The sequence below is a fragment of the Cupressus sempervirens genome, chromosome 10, assembly GCF_028749045.1.
Source record: "Cupressus sempervirens isolate cs-2001-9-10 chromosome 10, ASM2874904v1, whole genome shotgun sequence".
NCBI classification, from domain to species: domain Eukaryota; kingdom Viridiplantae; phylum Streptophyta; class Pinopsida; order Cupressales; family Cupressaceae; genus Cupressus; species Cupressus sempervirens.
In genome coordinates this window covers 65,748,632-65,769,210 of record NC_143127.1, presented here as the reverse complement: position 1 = coordinate 65,769,210, position 20,579 = coordinate 65,748,632, and the positions used below count along the sequence as shown (strand labels likewise).

The following is a 20,579-nucleotide window of genomic DNA, read 5'->3' as shown; positions in this document are numbered from 1 at the left end:
ACTTGTATGGTCCTATTGAAGTGCAAAGCTACAAAGGTGACAGATACATAATGCTATTTGTAGATGGCTATTCAAAGATGATGACAGTCATGTTCCTAAAACAAAAATCAGATGTGTTCCAAATGTTCAAATGGTACTTGGCCAGAGTTGAGAAAGAGACTGGGAAGAGCCTAAAATGTCTCAGATCTGATAGAGGAGGTGAATTCACATCAAGAGAATTTGAAGAATTCTACAATGAAAGAATAATCATAAGGCAGACATCAACACCTAGGACTCCACCTTAGAATGCTATATCAGAAAGAAGGAATAGATTAGTTATTAACTGTGATAGGACCTTAATGATGGAGAAAAATGTTGCACTCAAGTACTGGAGAGAACCTGTAAGTACTGTAGTCTACACAATCAACAAAGTTCAAGTCAAGAAAGGTACAAATGCAACACCTTTTGAATTATGGTATGGGCATTCTCCTAATGTAAAACATTTCAAAATATTTGGATGCAAATGCTATATATATAAAGAGTCTATAAATGGAAAGTTTGATGCAAAGAGTGAGGAAAGCACATTTCTTGGTTATTCTACTAGAAGCAAAGCTTATTTAAGTGCTTGAATGTTAACACTAACAAAGTAGTAGAAAGCACAAATGTGAAATTTGATGAGCTTGCAGAAGTTCAAAGTGTTGAGAACACCAAGAAAGTAGAAGAATACAAGACTTTTGTATACTTTTATGAAGGTATACCTAATAATGGTGAAGTTGCAACTCAGAATGACAATCAACAACAAAATCCAGTATCTACCAAGTCATAGACAGTGAATGCCGAGCAATAGACACATTCAAAAGTCGAGCTCTAGAATACAGAGAATATTCATTCAGATTTTGAGAACCGTCAACATGAAGGAAATGAAGAAATATCTGATGAAAATACACATGAAGATTTAGATTCTAAAAAAGACAACATGCAAACAAGGAAAGAACCAATATTGGCAAAGTATGTAAGAAGACATCATCCTACTGATCAAATTATTGGAAAGAAAGAGGTAGGGCCAATGACAAGGAATAGACTCAGAAGTGAGACACATCTGGTCAGCAAAACGGAACCAAAAACAGTAAGTGAAGCCATAAAAGATGATGATTGGTACAATGCTATGAAAGAAGAAATAGAACAAATTGAAAAGAACAAGATATGGACCTTAGTCTCAAGACCAGCTGACAAGAATGTAATTGGAACCAAGTGGGTGTTTAGAAATAGGTTAAATGAGAATGGTGAAATCACAAGGAACAAGGCAAGACTAGTCTGTAAAGGGTATGCACAAGAAGAAGGACTAGACTATGGAGAAACTTTTGCTCCAGTTGCCAGAATGGAAGGAGTAAGGACCTTATTGGCATATGCAGCCTTCAAAGGATTAAAGTCTATCAAATGGATGTTAAATCTGCATTTCTGAATGGTATACTTGAAGAGGAAGTCTACATAGAGCAACCAAAAGGATTTGTTGATGAAAATAACAAAATCAAGGTATGCAAATTGCATAAGGCTCTATATGGATTAAAGCAAGCCCCTAGAGCTTGGTATGAGAGACTTCACAAGTATCTAGTGCAAATAGGATTTGAAAGAACTGATGATAACAACAACATGTATATCAAATCAAAAGAAAGTAAGGATATCCTTGTATCTAAAATCTTTGTGGATGACATAATTTTTAGAGGAAAGGAAGCACTTTGCAAAAGTTTTGTTGACAAAATGAAACATTTGAGATGTCTATGTTTGGAGAAATCAAGTTCTTTATTGAATTGCAAGTACATCAACTAAAACATGGTATATTCATGACACAATCAAAGTACATCAAAGAGATACTCAAGACGTTTGGATTGGAAGACTCCAAATCTATCAACACACCAATGGTAATAGGACATAAGCTATCCAAAAATGATGAATCAGCTGAAGTCAATCAAACAATGTATAGATCCATGATTGGAAAACTACAAAATGTTGTACATAGTAGACCAGACATAGCATTAGCAGTTGGAATAATGGCTAGATTCTCTGCTAATCTTAGAGAAAATCATCTCATGGCAGTAAAAAGGATAATGAGGCATCTCAAAGGAACTGATGATTTTGGCCTATACTACAAAAAGAATGAGAAGTTTGAGCTCAATGCATACACAGATGCAGATTGGGGAGGCAACATTGATGATAGGAAAAGCACAAGTGGAGAAGCATTATTCTTAGGTAAAATGCTAGTTACTTGGACTCGCAAGAAACAAACATGCTCATCTTAGTCCACTACAGAAGCAAGATATGTGGCAGAAGCAATCAATTGCACAAACATTGTGTGGCTCAAACATCTATTGAAAGGAATGAAAAAAGAGGTAACCAAACCTGTGATACTGTATTGTGATAATAGAAGTGCTATAAACATATCCAAGAATCTAGTAATGCATGCAAAAACCAAGCATATTGCAATCAAGTATCACTATGTCAGAGAATTGGTGGAAGACAAACAAGTGAAGATGGAGTACATTCACACAAAGGAACAAATTGCAAACATCTTCACCAAACCATTTCCCAAGGATACTTATGAATATCTTAGAGGGAAGTTGGGGGTAAAGCTCTAAGTCAAGCAGTCTAAAGCAACAAAGAAGTTGACTTGCATCAACAGGAGTAGATCATTGAAATATCAGAAGAATGATGCAGAGGATGACAATAGGAATAGAAATTCCAGATCAGTCACAAGCATGGTGACAGAGGAAAATAACATAAGATGCAAAGCTTACACCAAGCATGGTGAAGAGGCTACACCTTTGGCATTTATGTCAAAGAGGGAGATTTATGAGAAACTGATCAATAAAAGGTAAGAGGGAGATGTATGAGAATGTATGAGATCAGCAGTAGACCAAGAAAGAGAGATGAAAGAGGGAGATTCAGAAGAGATAAGAAATTGATTAGTAAGCAGCTATGAAGGATTAGGAATATAGAGCAAGGATGCAGTAGTCAAGAGGGAGAAGTAGAACAAAGGGTTCAGTTTGTATCAGCAAAAGAGGGAGACATGATACAAAAAGGAAGATATGTAATGACAACAACTTTTTTGTTTGGTATATAATTTTGGTGGTAACTAAGTTGATCAATTGATCAGTTTGGTTTGCCATCAATGCCAAAAAGGGAGATTGTTGGAAATGATTGAAAAGATCTTTGAATGAAGAAAGATGGAATTGGTAAAGAATGCTTTCAATCATTGTTTTGTCATTGATGTCAAACTTGCTAAATATAGGGATGACAATTGCTTAAGTGATCCAAATACTATCACTTAGTTGATTGACAAGGAGGAGTTAATCAACAAGATGTAACTAGAACACCTAGAGAAAGGTTGAAGTTATGATGTTGTAATGAAGTATAAGGATAGGTTAGACAATGATGAAATCATGTATTAATGACATACTTTAAGACACAGGGAATGGACACTACAAAATGCAAGGATTGACTAAACCATTTGCAAAGATTGACTAAGTTCATCTGTGAGTGCCGAGCAATCCTTTAGGTGTCGAGCATCAGAAAAAAATAGTGGATGCTGAGCAAATTTCTTTAGATGCCAAGAAATTCTTAAGGTGTCGAGCATCAGAAAAAGGTAGGGGATGCCGACAAAATTTCTTCAGATGCCAAGTAAATCTCTTAGGGTGCCAAGCATCAGTAAATAGCAGTAGAAGCCGAGTAACCCAGTTAATGTTGAGCATCGGTAAACCAATGATGCCGAGTTGCTGCATTATTTGTTAAGTCAAAAGAATTTCTAGATTAGTAATGATAAGTTTGTTACATTGAATTTTGTAAATTAGTTGGATGATAAGGATGATGAGTAAATGTCACAAAATTTTATGTAAACCATGCAAACCAATTCAAGGTGAATACTGATGGATTTTCTAGAAGAAATAGTTTTGGAGGGAAAACAATTTCAAAAATCAATTCAAATTGATAAGCGGGAAGACTTGAGGAGAAAATGAAGAACAAAACTTCTAAAAGAATTCTAACAAATAGAGCTAGGGTATGAAATTATGCAAGGTTTTTAGTGAATTACAAGGTAATTGATAGAGAAAAGGAAGCATAATTCAATGTGATCTATGACTTTTGAAAACTAAGGGATTATAAATGTGTAAAGTTGAAATTTCAAAATGCCTCTACGAAAGGAATTCTCTAGTTTTACTAATTATCTTAAAAGGTTTGTTCATGATGATTTTCTTGAACAATTCCCTCTATCTATAAATGATTTAACAAAAGGCATAGAACTTATTCCAAAAAACCCTAGGTTGGTTGTAGATGAGGGTTTTTATGATAGAGCTAATTGGGTGAGAGATGCTCAAGTTTCAGTAGGGGGTTTAGAATTGTTTAAGAAATGGTTTGTAGAATGCAACCTAAATACCCCATAGAGTAATGTTTGGGAATTTGATATTGGTAAGTTGGTTGTTCTTGGGGTATTTTTTGACAGTGACCTATTGTTTGATATAGCCAAGAAATATGACCACATCACTAGAATTGTAAAGAATCATGCTGGAGATAACCTCTTTAGGGTTTCACCTGCCTTGGTTGGGGAAGTGTTTAAGCTCAACCCTAACCATGCAATCCATGAGAGAATTGATATGGATCAATTTCAGGCAAGATACGATGCACAAAGGGTATATTTGAGAGCAGGCTATTGCAACAACATATTGTTAAGATTGAGTCACTACCTTTGGTTACACCAAGCACCCCAGAGCCATTGCTGAAAAATATTTTAATCCTAGAGCCCAAGCCCTATATTTTACTCTTTGCAAAATATTTGGGATGGATGAGCAAGATTATATCCAAGGCTCTATTGTTCTCATTATGTCTTAGACTTTGCAGTTTGGAATGAGCACAATTCTTGATTCTGCTACTTTCCTATCTGAGGAAAGTCATAATGGTTTAGTTGGAATATCTCAAGGTAAAGTGAACAAGCCTTTTTGTTGGTATTCCTTGTTAATGCACATATTTCTTTACAAGGGAGTCTCATTCTTCTCTAAGGAAATGAAGTTGAAATTAGAAAGAAATGGAGAGAAGCTCCCAGTTTAGTTATGGAGTGCTGACATGACTTGGGAAGCCACAGATGCTAGCTATGTCAGATTTCACAGATACTTTGCTTCAAGGCTCAAATTGCTTTTGAAAGGGGATAGTCCAAGGATTCCACAACCTCCATTAGAACTAATTAGACCCAAGGACCATGCTAAAGGACTTTTAGTTAGTCATAATTGGGGGGACATAATCTCATATAATGTTTCCACTATGATTAGGGTCTATGGTTTTTTGGGAATACCTCACATTTTTCCTTTTCATGTGCCTCTGAAGATAGGAATTGCAGAGTTACTATGATAGATTGGAACAATTGATGAAAGGGATATAATTGGCAAAGGGAAAGGCACATTCTCATGATTTTTTTTTGTTAAGAAAAGATTGGGTAATCTAAGTTGATTTTTGGATAGATGTCACATGGCCCAATCCAATGCAAGATACATTGATCCAGAGGGATTCTATGATCTCTTAAGGGAAAGAACCAAAGCTAAGGCTATTACATAAAAGGTGAACTTTCGAGAAGATGTTATTAGAAATATTTTCTCTTTATAGGAGCAAGAAGTTAGAAAAGAAAAGTAGATAGTTTTTAGTAAAATTTTAGAATTCATTAATGCTTTTGAGCCTAATTATAACCCCTTGAAAGATAAGAAGTATTGGGGGGCCAAAATGAATGCATTGATGAATAATTTTGCTATGATAATGAAAATTATGAATGAAAAGAAAAACATCTTAGTCAAAGCACATCCTAATAAAGCAGTAGAGGTGGAGAGAAGGATAAATAGTAGAATGGTGGTTACTCCAGGCTAGTATACACTACAGAGGAGGGTTGGGTATATTGTAGCTCAAAATATACAACATATTCCCCCCTACAAAAGGCCAAGACCAAAGAGTCCACCTGACACCAGTACGTATATTGTAGCTCAAAATATACAACATATTCCCCCCTACAAAAGGCCAAGACCAAAGAGTCCACCTGACACCAGTGCACCCAAGAGAAAAAAATTAGAATAGGGATCCTCTTCTCATGCAGGAGAGTATTCACCATCTCAAACCCCACTCAGGATAGAAGATGAAGCATCTCTGAGAGAACAACTGAGACAAATGGGTGGGGAAGGAGATATCATTGTTACCATTGCTGATATAGAAAGAGGAGTGCCTAACGAGCCTCTTATGCCATCCTTTGACCTCATTTTTGTTGATTACAAAGGTAAGGAGATAGATCCCATCATTGCTCAAGCCTCTCAAGAATTCATAGATGATGAGAATTTTGTTAGATTTAGGACCTTTGCATAGCTTTTGTGGAGGAAAAATATAGGAATTTTTGAGGAAAAATGTAAAACAATAAAGGTAGAGCAACCAAGCAAATCAAACTCTAAAATTGAGGAAGAGGTGAAGGTCAAATTTTTGGAGGACTTTATCCAGCTAACACTTGAGGCTGAAAGATAGTTAGTTAGAGAGTCATGAGTCTTGGTTTTGTCTGAGTGGGGCATAGCTAATGTTGTGATTTTTGACTCCATTAGGAAGGAGAAAGATGTGTAGTATAAGATAGAAGAAGAAATATTACAAGCATGTAGGGGAATGAAATTCAATAATGGTCACCAAGCCTTGGTCATATGGTCTATTAAAAAAAGAAATAAGACTAGGATGCAAGAAATTCAACTGCTAAACATACTGGTGCTCTTACAGTATATAGAGCTGATGAAGTAGATAGTTAGCAGATCACAAAATGGCTCGAGAAATATTAAATTTTGGGGATGTGGTAGCTAGGAGAGAAAAGAGTAGATTCTTAGAACTCAATGCCAAGTTTGAAGAAATACTTAAGGCATATGAGGAAAGAGGAAAGAGGATACAATTGTTGGAAAATCAAGTATCCCAAATGGACAAATGGCTTGGAAAAAGAAAAATGGGAGAATCTAGCAGGCCAAGAATTGCATATCCTTGCCCCCTAGTTGAACCATTTAAATCCACCCCCATTGTTGAGTTACTAGATACCCCACAGAGGCCTGAGTTCTACACCATGGAGGAATTTGAAGAGGAAAAGAATAAATTGTGGGAAATGCATGTTGAGCTAAATAATCAATATGAAGAAAAGCTCAAGCAAACAATTTTGTACTTAGTAGATAAAATTGATTGACCAACATTTTATGACTAGCTGGCAGGAATCCTAGAGATGTGGAATGAAATAAAAAGAGATGAAGATATATTAAAACACATTGTTCAGAAGTGGAATGAAAGAGATAATGATGTCACTTCTATGTGTATCTCCATCATTGAATTTTCATGTGATCAGATAGAAAAAAACTTTTGATATAGTTAACAATCTAAAAGAATTTGGTGAAGAAAGAGTTTTTGTTCAGAAGAGGATAAGAATTTGTTTTTCCAAGTACAACAGAGAATTTTGATATCTTCCCTAGTGCACTCAGAAATATTGACAAAAATAAAAGAAAAAGATGAATGAGGAAAGGAATTAGATGAATTGTTATGCCACAGAATGAATAATGTTGTAAATGAAAAGGGGCATGTACTATGGGCAATGACCAAAGAAGAACTTGTTAAAGTACCATTTTTCTACAATATTATTACAAAAGATTTTTCTAAAATTTAAAAGATTGCAAATTTTGTGATAAAAAAGCAGAGGGAGATCCTAAATTTTGATTGGCTTGATGATACTATTTTTAACAAATGGAAAGAGGAACTTTTGTCTTCGAAACAAGTGGCCAATGAGAACTCAGAAATAACTATTACCCTAATAGTTCATGATGAAGACAATGGAGATCCTCAAGTTGAGGTTAACTTGCAAGCATCAAAACATGACACATCATTAGCAAGTTTGATTGCTACATATTCCGAGGAATCAAAATAAGCTAAAAGCCATAATGGAATTCATAGCCTTTAAAGATTGAATAGAAAGTGGGCCCACCAAAAGAATACTCTAATGTAATGTTTCTCTGTTACACAAATTTTGTCTTTTTTTGAAAACTTTAAAGTGTAAATATATTTTGTTAAAAGGACAACTGTTAGTTCTCTATGCCTGAAGCTTATTGCATCTCATAGTATATAAGTGAGCTTCCAGGCTAGAGAAAGGCCTGAATAGTTGTATCACTTTTAGCTTTTATCAATTCTGTCTGTTTGGTCCCATCTCTTGATGTGAACATTATGATGTATTCCTTTGCAATTATTTTGAGAATACATTTTGTTTTGTAGGATATTGTTGTTTCATCTTAAGTCATTCTAAGTTTCATGTTAATTGTACACAATTTTCAAAACAAATTAATACAAAGATGGACTATCCTCACCAATGTTTTTGTTGAATCTTGTCTCCATTTTGTTACCTTATTATTTTGAAGTTGTATAAGCAAAGCTTGTCCACTTGAATGCAATTAAATCAAATTGTATGTCAATTCACTATTGCTAATAATTCAATGAATTAAATAAATGCTTCAATGATGTTGATAGGGTTTCCATGGTAATAGGAAGGCTTTCTGTAAGCATGATTTTCAGTAAGAATTGTTAGTAGTATTGGTTGTAATGCAATCAATAAGATTTAGGAATTGAATGGACTCTAAATCCCAATGGACGAGGCACTGATCTATAAAATTTAGTCTATATATGAAGAAATCATAGGTAAGTATCAAGCTCAAATTTAAAATCAATTTTACTTTATTGTTTGAAAGATGTCAATGTTGGTTAGCACTTGTTTGCATTTGATCTCTAAGTCTTAGTTAGCTACTATTGCTAGAAATATTTGTAAACCTAAGAAGAATTGTGACCAAATCTGATTTTAAGGGATGTGTGTTATTGTAAAGTGTCATGGAATGAACAAACTATGTATGTGATATTATATTGAAAAATCTTCCATCCCTCAAGTATACTCACCTTGGTTCTGTAGAGCCTAAAGAGTAGGAAATCATTCTTGATTTCATTGAAGTTGGGTCTAGATTAGAAACATATTCAATTGGTTATAGGAAGTAGCGGATCCTTAAATTTTTTGTGCTTTTATTATCTTGGTATTGAGTATTTTGTTACTTGATAGTTGGATAAACACTAACACAACCAATCAGATCTACACAAGAAACCAACAAAAAATATAGATCTACAATAAAAATTTAGAAAGATGATTGAAAAATAGAGAAGCTTTAAGTTCAAGCCCCATAGTGGGTGCCAATTTGTACATGGTCTATTTGTGTATTCATGAGACTTTAATGCAGAGTGCAGATAAAATGATAATGAACTAAACTAAACCCAAGAAATCATTGTCAAAATGTAAACTCTGTGAATGTCCCATGTTTCCCTAACTGCAACCGCTAAGAATACTTTTACACCAGCATCTTAGTGATAGTTCTAGAATGGGAGTATGCTTAAAATGCATATCTATAGGAATGCATGCAAGATCTATGACTAAAATGCAGATTATATGTGTGTAACAACTATAGAATTCTATTCAGTGAATATGCAATGAGCTAAACATGTGCTAAAATGACACTAAATAACATGAAAAGAAAATTTAAAATGCTATCAAAATGACATGAACTTGCTATAATGACAATGGTAAAAAGATGATAACTCAAGATGTGCCTATAGTGTAGATGCCTAAAACTTGGGTCCCTTAGCTCTTGAATTTCCCTTCTATTTATAGGATTTCAGAAAGGGTTGGGGTAAGAGTCAAGATTTTACCTTTGACTAGAGGGTGGAGGTGAAACTTGAAAATATCTCATAAGGGACCAAGAAGAAGAGTCCAATAGACTTAGTTTTGAGGATAAATGAGGATTTTTCCAATTCTTTTAAATGTAAAAGGAGGATTTTCACTTTTGTGAGGATAAATGACTTTATCGATTTAATAAATGTTTTGTTTATTTTCAAAGTTTTGTCTTTTTTGTTTTCCCTTTTTGAATTTCATTTTATGATTTTGAATTGTTTTTCTCCTCTCTTTAAAGTTGATTTAGGTCTTATTGATTTGATAGATAATTTGATCAATTAATGACCTAATGTGATCCTTAATTTGAAAGTTTTTTGTGTTACTCTAATTTCATCCTTAATTCGCATTGATTGATCAAAATTACGTAGTTTAGGTCTTTGCCAATGTTTGGGTGTCTACATATATACACACGTACACACACATACATATATACAAGTATATACATGTGTATATATACATGTATATACATGTGTATATATACATGTATATACATGTGTGTGTGTGTGTGTGTGTGTGTGTGTGTGTGTGTGTGTGTGTGTGTGTGTATGTAGTTAATTGAGTAATAAAATATATATGAGATATTATATATATAATTATGATGTTATCATTTTAATGAATAGGCATGTCCCTTCATGTCACATGAAGGAACATGTCTTCTCTTAATATAATCTCAATAAATAAGAGGTCATTGTCATTTGGAAAAGACATACAAAACATCATGGTAGTGCTATTACATTTGTAACGATCCTTAGAAAAAAATCCCCAAAAAAATACCCCCAAAAATGCAATGAAAAATAGCCCATATGACCAAGTTATGACTTCTTAAAGTTCAACTACCAAATTAAAATTGCATGTGGTGAGGGGTCCAAATTTTCAAACCCTTGATGATGTCAATAGAATTAGGGGCATAAATTTGATGATCAAATGGTCATCGTAGTGAAACAAAAATACCCAATTATATCAGCTAAACAATTATCAAATCTAACATAATAAATTGTTGATACAAATGAGAGCTTAAAAGTGATGGTCATACTACCATCAAAATGAAGAAGAAGAAAAAAGCCCAAGACACAGGGGTTAAATTAAATCATGCTTGAAATGATGTCAAATCAATTGCCCCCGGCCATGTTTCCTACATGTCATGTGGACGACTATCTATGTGTATTGGATGAATGATTATACATAGTTTCCACTTGTCACATGAGGTGGCAGTTGACTAGGCTTTATTACATGGAAGATGTGCTCGGGAGAAATGTTTGATGTTGTGTAATGCAATGTGACATCAGATCAATTCTTTCCTTATGGCTCTTGGAAATTTGACCGACAATGTTCCTACTATCATGGATTTGATGTCAATGTTAGATTTGAATGTTTTCAAGTTGAATGTCTTCTTGGCAGTGCTTGAATGACTATGACACCATCTCAGTGAGCATTGAACTCTCCAAGTGTGGATCAGAGCGATGGGGTCAAGTAGGAATAGTCCCACATGCACTAGGCTATGGACATAATATTTCTTTATAGTAATCATACCTAACAAATTGAGCAATGATGGGATTTTGGCTGTTGTTTGTAGGAAAACAATGCGACATTTTGTAAACCATTTTGACAATCTCAAACATCTAATTGACCAACTTGTTTTTGTAGACAAATTGGAACAAAATAAAAATATAGATAAAAAATAGACAAAATTAATTCGAGATCTAAAAAATTAATTGAAAATGTCTAAAAAAAATCATATCAAGTTGTAAGTGCCAAGTTCGTGTGGAAAAATTGCAAAAGTTAATGTAGAAAAATTAGAACAAAAATATAGATGAAAAATACATAAAATTATTTCAAGATCTAAAAAAATAATTGGATAATTCTAAAAAACTCATATCAAATTGTGAGGTGAATTGTCCAAGTTCGATTTCTAATATTTTTTTGTCTTAAATATGACTTTTACCTAGCAATATAGGAGAATCATTCATATTCAAAATTTATCAGAATAACCACATAAACACAATGGTGACGTCAGATCTTGCTCTAGACGCTCCCAATAACCACTGTGCCTTTGAATCAAAATTGCGACCCTCAAAAAATTGAAGTGAATAACTCTCCAGTGGCTATACAATAACACTTCTACAACTTTGGTACCATGATAGAATTTTCCTAAATAAAAGAATAAAAATGCCAAGATCTAGAAGCTCATTTGAGTGTGTGTGTGTGTGTGTGTGTGTGTGTGTGTGTGTGAGAGAGAGAGAGAGAGAGAGAGAGAGAGAGAGAGAGAGAGAGAGAGAGAGAGAGAGAGAGAGAGAGATTGTCAATTGATTGTTTCAATAATAAAAATAATAATAATAAATACAAAGTAGATGCACTTGAATATATAGGCGATGCATGCCAACTAGGAGTGATGCAAGAGATAACCCATCAATCACAAAAGGTGACATCACATGTCCACCAAATGTGGACCATCCTCCATTGTACAACACAATATGTGCAAGAATGAGAGGATGCTAATGTGATAAGAGCACCAATGGTGGATCTCATGCACAAAGAGGTATGAGATAATAATCGATTCCACCTAAAGTGGAATTCTCCCACACCACATGCTAAAATGAAATGCCAACTCCTATGACTAATATGTAAATGCATTATCCTAAGGAATTTAAGTAAAGTATAATTATCAATAATTAATTATACCAATAATCCATAATATTGGAAATAAAAACTGATAATTTCTTTTAAATGTGAACCATCAAGAATATTTAAGTTCATATCGACAGGTAGAATACAAATAGAGATGATTGACAAGATTAAAACATCAAATTCCCTTCACCACCACCAAGTCATTGATGCTAAAACAAAGGAGTGTGATTCCCTTCTAAAATTAAAATTTTTAATGAACACAATAATTTGTGTTCACAAATGCAAAGTGACAAACAAAACACAACAAGTGCCAAATATAGTTAGAAAATAATAGGGGAGGTTATGTTAAGAAAAAAAATTTTAAAAAAGAATGAAAAATACAACTTTTATTGCCCCAAAAGGTGAAAGGTAGCCTTAGGGTGAAGATATAATCCTCACATCCATTTAAGACAACATGGTAAAATTGCTCTCATAAATCCTCTCAATAGTCAAGATCCTATCCCAAAACATGCTCAAAACCTTGACCATCTTGGATGCAAACATAATAAATATCTACAAAATAACAGTGCGAGGAATTAAACACAATAATGCCAAAAGAAACAACTACTCAAATGGAAAGAATACCAAAACAATGACATGTTACATACAAAGTGAATCAATAACTGGTCCAAAACATAACACATTGTGGAAGCATGGTGAAGTTGTAGAATCCCCTCCCAAACACGTTTTGGCTCCAAATCAATTGAACTATCTAGATTGGGTGGGACCTAAAGGAATATTAAGTTCATTAATCTACGACAAGGCAAGTGTATTTGATGGAGTTATAATGAGAATAAACACCACCTTATTAGAATGTAAGATGAGTTGTCATGTAGTAAATGTAGCTTCATGTTGCATCATAAGGTGGTCACAGGAAGTAATGGTGGTAAAAATGGTGGATTTGATGACCATGTGGTAGAATTCAACACACATCTAATTGATTTGCATGACGAACAAGCTTTTTTGAGTGGTAGGCCTTGCACACATCCTAGTTAGGCCACCCAATTGCCACAATGCAAACACCTTGAATAAATTAGACCCAAACATGTGGAAAATAATTTTGAAATGGGCATTAAAAAAAAGGGGTCTAGGGTCGAGGCCTCCTACCTGTCGACAATGAAATAGAGGACCACCCACTCCGAGCTACTAAGGGGGAGGGTCAGAGGGGGTACTCGGGCACTTCTAGTCCCACACGTTAGGTTGCACATATATATCACACAATATAATATAAAAACTCTCTTTCAATTAACTCTATGAATGGTAGAAACTTATTCGTACAATAAAACCTTTCTTTTCTTGAACAACGCCATCTAGAATATAATTTGACAATTGTCATAAGCACCCTTGATTTCATACTAGACAAATAGAATTAAAGTTCATCACTCCAAACTACTAACATTTTCAACTTTTTCTATTAATTGTAAAAACTCATAACTATTTTTTTTTCCTTTCTTTTTTCAAAATAAAATGTATCATGTAAGAAACAATGACTAGTGTAAAAGATATGTGGTTGTAAGCCCCAAATTTCATATCATCTAGAAAATAAAAGGTGTGAAAAATAAGTGGTCACTAGTACTCCAATCTCATATTCCAAAACAACAAATAAGTCATCTAATCCAAAGATCACTTACCATTAAAAAAAAATTCTTGTTAAAACAAAAAAATATAATATCTTAATATAAAGTAGAATTGGAGTACCTACATATTTTCCGTATACTCCCAAAACAAAAATTCGAACCTGTAAATACTCGTACCTTCTATAATGCTCTTCTTTGTCCGTGAAAATAACTTTACAAAAAACACCTCAGATCTCATAAAAGACAAGAAGAATTCCTATTAACTCATCATCATGCCAGTTTGCATGGCCACAAGTGCTTTCAAAGTTTCAGATTGCAAATTGCCATGAAAGCGAAAATGCTTCGAAGCATTAGATTTCATGGCCACAGGTGTTTTCAAAGACAAATTTGGAAAGAAAACGCCGAGTTTATTGGCTGAAACGAGGAATTTGGTGACAAGATCTGAGATAGAGATGAAAAAAATGCGGGCCATGTTGCTTTGACGTTTGTGCGTCCGCCATTAATTCTTGACTTACGCCAACGAAAATGACTGTAGAATGTGTTCCCATAATCAAAAGTTATCGATGGTGCCCGCACATCTGTCCATTTTCGCCGACAAAAGAAATGATCTTTCTGTGGAGGAGCGCTTGCCATGAGTGATGGAATTCTTAATTTGTGGGAAAATTGGACGTACACTTTACACTGTATATTATGTTTAATTATTCCTTTTCTCGCTCGTGCGGAGATGGTGTGCAATCCGTACCAAACGAAACTTTCAAGGATTCAATTGAGTATAGCCTTCTTAAAGCATCGACTGGATAAATCTTTTATATATAGACAGAATATACGCCTTTGTGTATTAAATTTGCTGCTGAGGAGCTGGTGGATTCTGCAATGGAGAGGTACGAGATGGTTAAGGAAATTGGGGCAGGAAATTTTGGAGTTGCAAAGCTTATGCGGGATAAGAAGAGTGGAGAACTCGTTGCAGTCAAGTTCATTGAACGAGGCGAAAAGGCAGGGCTGATTTAAAACCTTTAGGAATTTATGCTTCTGAGAATTTCCCACTCTCTGCAAAAATTTATGGCAATTAACATTAGGAATTTGAACAGATTTAAATAAAAAATAGAAGAGCTCAGAAGTAGTCTCAAGATTTACGCTCTTTACAGTTGCGGATTTTGATTAATGCCTCACTTTAGATTTGTCATTTGAAATTAATGATAAATAAACTGGGATAAACATTTTTCCAAACTTGTTTTTGGGTGGAACTTACGATATTGATGATCTTAGTTCAATTGTAATTTATTTTCATTTTGTGAAAATCAGGGGTTTGAATTGTTGACTTTGTCTACAGATTGACGAAAATGTGATGAGGGAAATTATCAATCACAGGTCTCTGCGCCATCCCAATATAGTTCGCTTCAAGGAGGTCAGTGATCAGTTGGACAATTAATGATTGTCTGAGTTTTTCATTATTGAATTTTTCTTGTGTTTATGTGGTTGGATTTCAATGCATTGGGGTTTCAGGTAGTGCTCACTCCGACCCATCTGGCAATACTCATGGAGTATGCTGCTGGCGGGGAGCTTTTCGAACGGATTTGCAATGCAGGTCGTTTCAGCGAGGACGAGGTTTGTATTTAGAAGCTTCCACTCGATCATTATGCATATATATCTTCATTTCTTTAGATCACTTAGGGTAATCATAGACATCGATGTAAAAACCTCTCTAAATATCTTTTCCAGTAACATTTTCTTTAATTTTATATAGTCTCCACGTATCTTTGAAATTTTAATGATTTTGGGTACAGAAGCTTTGTTTAGACACACCTACGGTTTGGTGACTGTGATTATCAAATTGTGAATTCTTTTTGTTACCAGACATGAGAACTAAATATTGGTTGCAGGCCAGATACTTCTTCCAACAGCTCATATCTGGTGTCAGCTATTGTCATGCCATGGTAGTCTTCTTCATAAAATTATTCCTCTCTTTCATACGGTATTGATTTTCTGGCAGGGTTTGATTGGGTTTTCGTTGCACCATGTATACAGCAAGTTTGCCACAGGGATCTCAAGTTGGAGAATACTTTATTAGATGGAAACTCTTCTCCCCGGCTGAAAATCTGTGACTTCGGCTATTCCAAGGTATAAATTAGGGCAGAGCCTACCGGCAAATCATGTTCAAAACCTATTTATCTATTAAACAAAAACATGCACGAAAGTTAAAACACTTAAATTCTCAGATGTAAATTACCACTTGGTATTTATTAGCACAAAGGAATCTGACCTTAATTTTCTGAATATCCTTCTTGTTTTGGTATTTGCTCTCTTATCCTGGTCCTGTGTCATATTCGTTGTTACAAATACTTGTATCTATTTTAGTGAGCATCAACTCTTGTTTGTACTAATTCCTGTAATTGAAAAAGAACTTTTGGTATTGGTCGAATGGTAGCTAATATAAATTGCATTTGTAATTCAATCTTTCTCAATGGGCACAGCCATGTTTGTCTTATCTCTCTCTATCCTATTTTTTTCAGTCTTCTTTGCTGCATTCCCAACCCAAATCAACGGTAGGAACCCCTGCTTACATTGCTCCAGAAGTTCTATCCAAAAAGGAATACGATGGCAAGGTAGGCTAATTCTAGAATACTAGAATTCATAATGTTGTAGGCCTTGGCATCGCAATATTGAAAGAATCATGACACAGAGACTTGGGTGTGAATCTATGTAGATAGCAGATGTATGGTCATGTGGAGTGACTCTCTATGTGATGTTGGTAGGAGCTTATCCATTTGAAGATCCGGAGGACCCCAGGAACTTTAGAAAAACTATCGGAGTAAGCTCTTCTTATTCTTATTTATTATTATACCAATCAGCTTTCAAAGGGATTAATTGTGTTGTGATTGAAAACAATTAATGGTGTTTTGCAGAGGATATTGAGTGTGCAATATTCAATACCAGACTATGTATATGTAACAGAAGAATGTAGACATCTGCTGTCTAGAATTTTTGTGGCTAATCCTGCCAAGGTAAATAGTCATCTCTACTCTCATAGCTAAAGAAGATATTAATTGCATGTTCAATGCATGTTGGCTAAAATACCATATGAATATTATCAATTTTAATATACCCCTTTAGGGATCAAGTTTTAAGAAAATAAAGGCCTGTCACCGACCAATTCATACTAGTTTCACAACAGTAGCAGATAAAACTAAAGAAAAATATTTTTTTACATCAATTCTATTGGCATCTTGGGAGATAGGTTTATTATAACTTTGGCACTGTATGTATAGATTGGGCCAATCATATTTAGTTCAACAGTAATTCATGGCCTCACTGCATCACTATTTACATTCTATAGTTTTAAACTAGTATGTAACATGATTGGTCCTCTACTAAGGAGAGGGTTCAATCTAATTGCCCTCCTACTAAGGATTACAACTGACAAGACACAAGCACACTTGGCAGAAGCTTCCATATGCAGGTTACCTGTTAAGCATCTCTCACTTCATCTTCAATGTTTGTGGATTGTGCCAAGATGAATGGTCAAGGCGTGATTTATCATGAATTTGGACAAAGGTTTCAAATCTTCTAGAAGTACAAATTTGAACAATCTATAAGGCATATTATTTATCCCCACAGAAAGTTTCATACATCCATTATCTTATGTCGGTTGCCGAGACTAGAATGCCATGATCAGTGGAAAACATGACTATCAGGGAAAGGATAGTTTCCTGTTTCACGGCTACCAATTAACTTAAATTTGTATAGCTGATTAGCCAACGTTCTTTAGGGTTTTCTCTGTAAATTATATCTTTCCAATTTCTAGGTACATATCCCAAAAAATGGCTCATAGGATGTTGACTAGTTCTTGTTATAATTGACTTTATTTCGGTTTCAATTGCAAATAAACTAATTGAAGAAAAAGATAGAGGGAGGACAAGCCAACAAAATTTAATTTTTAAGAACCACTCATTCCTTGGAATAGTTTATTGCGTAAAATCTTACAAAGATTTTATAATGCATTTCCAAAGTTTGCTCCAAATTGAACATGTATAATAATAGTGATCACAGATTCATAACCATTATGCAGTTCTGACACATTCTAAATTCCGCTTCAAATTAAACATTTGTAACAATAGTGACCTAGATTCATAACCGTTGCAGTTTTGACCCATCTGCCTAGGCAAGATCAATTTGACCTCAAGCACTTAAGATTTATCTCAATCTCATTATTGATATTTTGGATTTCTAATGATGTTTCTTTTGATTTTTCCTATACAGAGAATAACTCTTCCTGAGATCTGGAATCATCCATGGTTCTTGAAGAACTTGCCTAGAGAATTATTAGAAGGAGCGGAGGCAGGGTACCAGTATGATGATCCATTGCACCCACTTCAGAGTGAGGAAGAACTCATGAAGATTTTGGCGGAGGCGAGAAGCCTACCTGGAGGAGTCAAGAAAAGTGTGGAGCAGTCTCTTGTTGGTGGCCTTCCAAACTCAGATGACATGGAGGCCGAAGTAGATGCTGAAGATGATGTTGAGAGCAGTGGAGATTTCGTGTGTGCACTTTAAACATATATTGAAAATTCCATTTAACATCTTTTTCTTCCGAATGTATATGTGCACCTCTTATCTCTGCCTTCATGATTATAAATCATTAAGCTTTGCAAACATTTACTTTTTACAAATGCATCTTATAAACATATTGGGGACAAACTAGGTTTTGAGCTCTCTTATAGGTGCAATTAAAACCTTGCAAGGCTAAGGAATTTTATATGAGAAATTATCGTAACTATATGTTGATAAACTTATAATTAAACAAAGCGTCATGCATTCTATTACACAAGCATGGAAGCCCTTAATTTGGTGGAGGAACTTTCTGCCCTCATCTTCAACACCAACTTAAAGTTTACACCTACTCATGAGGCTCCCTTCCTGTATTTTTCAATTCAAAATACAAATAAGTCGCCCCCATGGGACCTCATCATAAAAGCTCCTAAGTTTCTTAGAATGATTTGGCTTTACTTGGGATCTAGTTAGAATGTCTTGATAGATAGATAAGATTTTAAGTATTAGTAGCATACTTAGAGGATGAAACTACGTGAATAGGGAAGTTGTGTTCCTTTTTAGTGACAGGTTAACCTGATTGTGCTTGGAAAGGGATGCACGCACCCTACACTGCAACATTCAACAATCTTCATCTATGCAATCTGACATGTGCAGAAACACAAGAAGCCAGAAAAAAGGAAGGAGACAACAAAAGTTCTAAAGAGTTAAAGTAAGAAATATATCCCATGGCATGAGTATGTGACAACATGATTGAACAATAATGCTAGTTCTTGTAAGGAAGTTAAATTTATATTTCGTTCTGCACTATGTTCAAGACACAGAAATATCTTTAGTCATTAGATGCATAGCTCTCCAAATACATTATTCATGTAGATTCATATAACGGAGCATGTAAATGGATCAACAAAAGGGGGATTTTACTACCAAAAGCTTCATAAATCTAGAGATTTGATAGCATGGCATCAATTGCGGCTCCCTTGGTAGAAAAAGACAATAAAAAGCCTTTCACGGAGATCCCACCACATCTCCACCTGGGGCTTTTTCTCTGCTGCTAACATCTACAGTAATCTGCCTATTAAATATGTAACCTATTACCTGATTTTTTAATGAGAGACCAAACATAAAGTCCCTTCAAGGATGTAATGACTAATGTTCTATGCATTCACAGTAGTTTAATAGCCTTGCTCAAGTTTGTTTAAAGCTCTGTAGTCACTTGAAGACATGGGAATATTGAGCACTAGGGACCTAATGGAGGTGTGTACAGGAGTACAGGGAAATAATGTAATTTAAATATACTAACAAGAAGATTGGAAACGGGTAAACTGGTCCCATCCTTGAATCTAAAGTTTCTGGATGATTATAGTTGAAATCCAAGGCAAGGTACGGCTAACTATGTAGCCTGACCAGATATGCTTTAGAACTATGGAAATGCTGTCTGACCAAGTGCAAGGAAGCTTTTTAGCATTTTTTTTGAATCTGAGGGGAAGATCCAAGTGTTGGACTAACTGCCAATATTCTTTTTTGGAATTCATGTCATGGTTTAACTGCCTCCTGTGTCCTAGTGGTTGTATCAGACATTGATAGGTTGATCTTTTGGTGGAACAACAAACCTAGCTTGTAACAAGTGGTATCAAAACTTGGTCACAGGTTCTAATCTCTTTGGGTAACATTGAGGGAGGGATTATTAGACTAACCGCCAACATTCCCCATTCGGGTTTGTGACATGGTTTAACTACCTCCTATGTACTATAAGTCTAGTGGTTGTATCAGGCATTGACAGGTTGATCTTTTGGTTGAACGCAACCCTAGCTTGTTATGTGTGGTAATCAGCGAAGGAGATATAAATCTTTTTCCACATTACAATATCCGTCAATAATGTTAATCTCTGAGCAGAGAGGAATGGAAAGGTTAGTTGATTGAAGTATGAAAGAGTTCCCAGACAAGGTCCATAATGGGTTTACACTTGCATATCTTTTCTATCTATTATAGCATTTTCATATTATTTTCATGTTCTAGGCCTATGAGAT

The 20,579-nt window shown here is 34.8% G+C and overlaps 1 protein-coding gene across 1 annotated transcript; it reads left to right on the top strand.

The window, feature by feature from the left end:
* The first annotated feature begins 14,723 nt into the window (after nt 1-14,723).
* On the top strand, nt 14,724-18,656 carry LOC149532589 (serine/threonine-protein kinase SRK2A-like). Its single transcript, XM_089807476.1, has 9 exons — nt 14,724-15,000; nt 15,338-15,412; nt 15,511-15,612; nt 15,888-15,941; nt 16,033-16,125; nt 16,518-16,610; nt 16,712-16,816; nt 16,911-17,009; nt 18,265-18,656. Exons 1-9 carry the CDS (start codon nt 14,881-14,883, stop codon nt 18,553-18,555), a joined length of 1,032 nt encoding a protein of 343 aa, XP_089663602.1. The 5' UTR covers nt 14,724-14,880; the 3' UTR covers nt 18,556-18,656.
* The last annotated feature ends 1,923 nt before the right edge of the window (nt 18,657-20,579 follow it).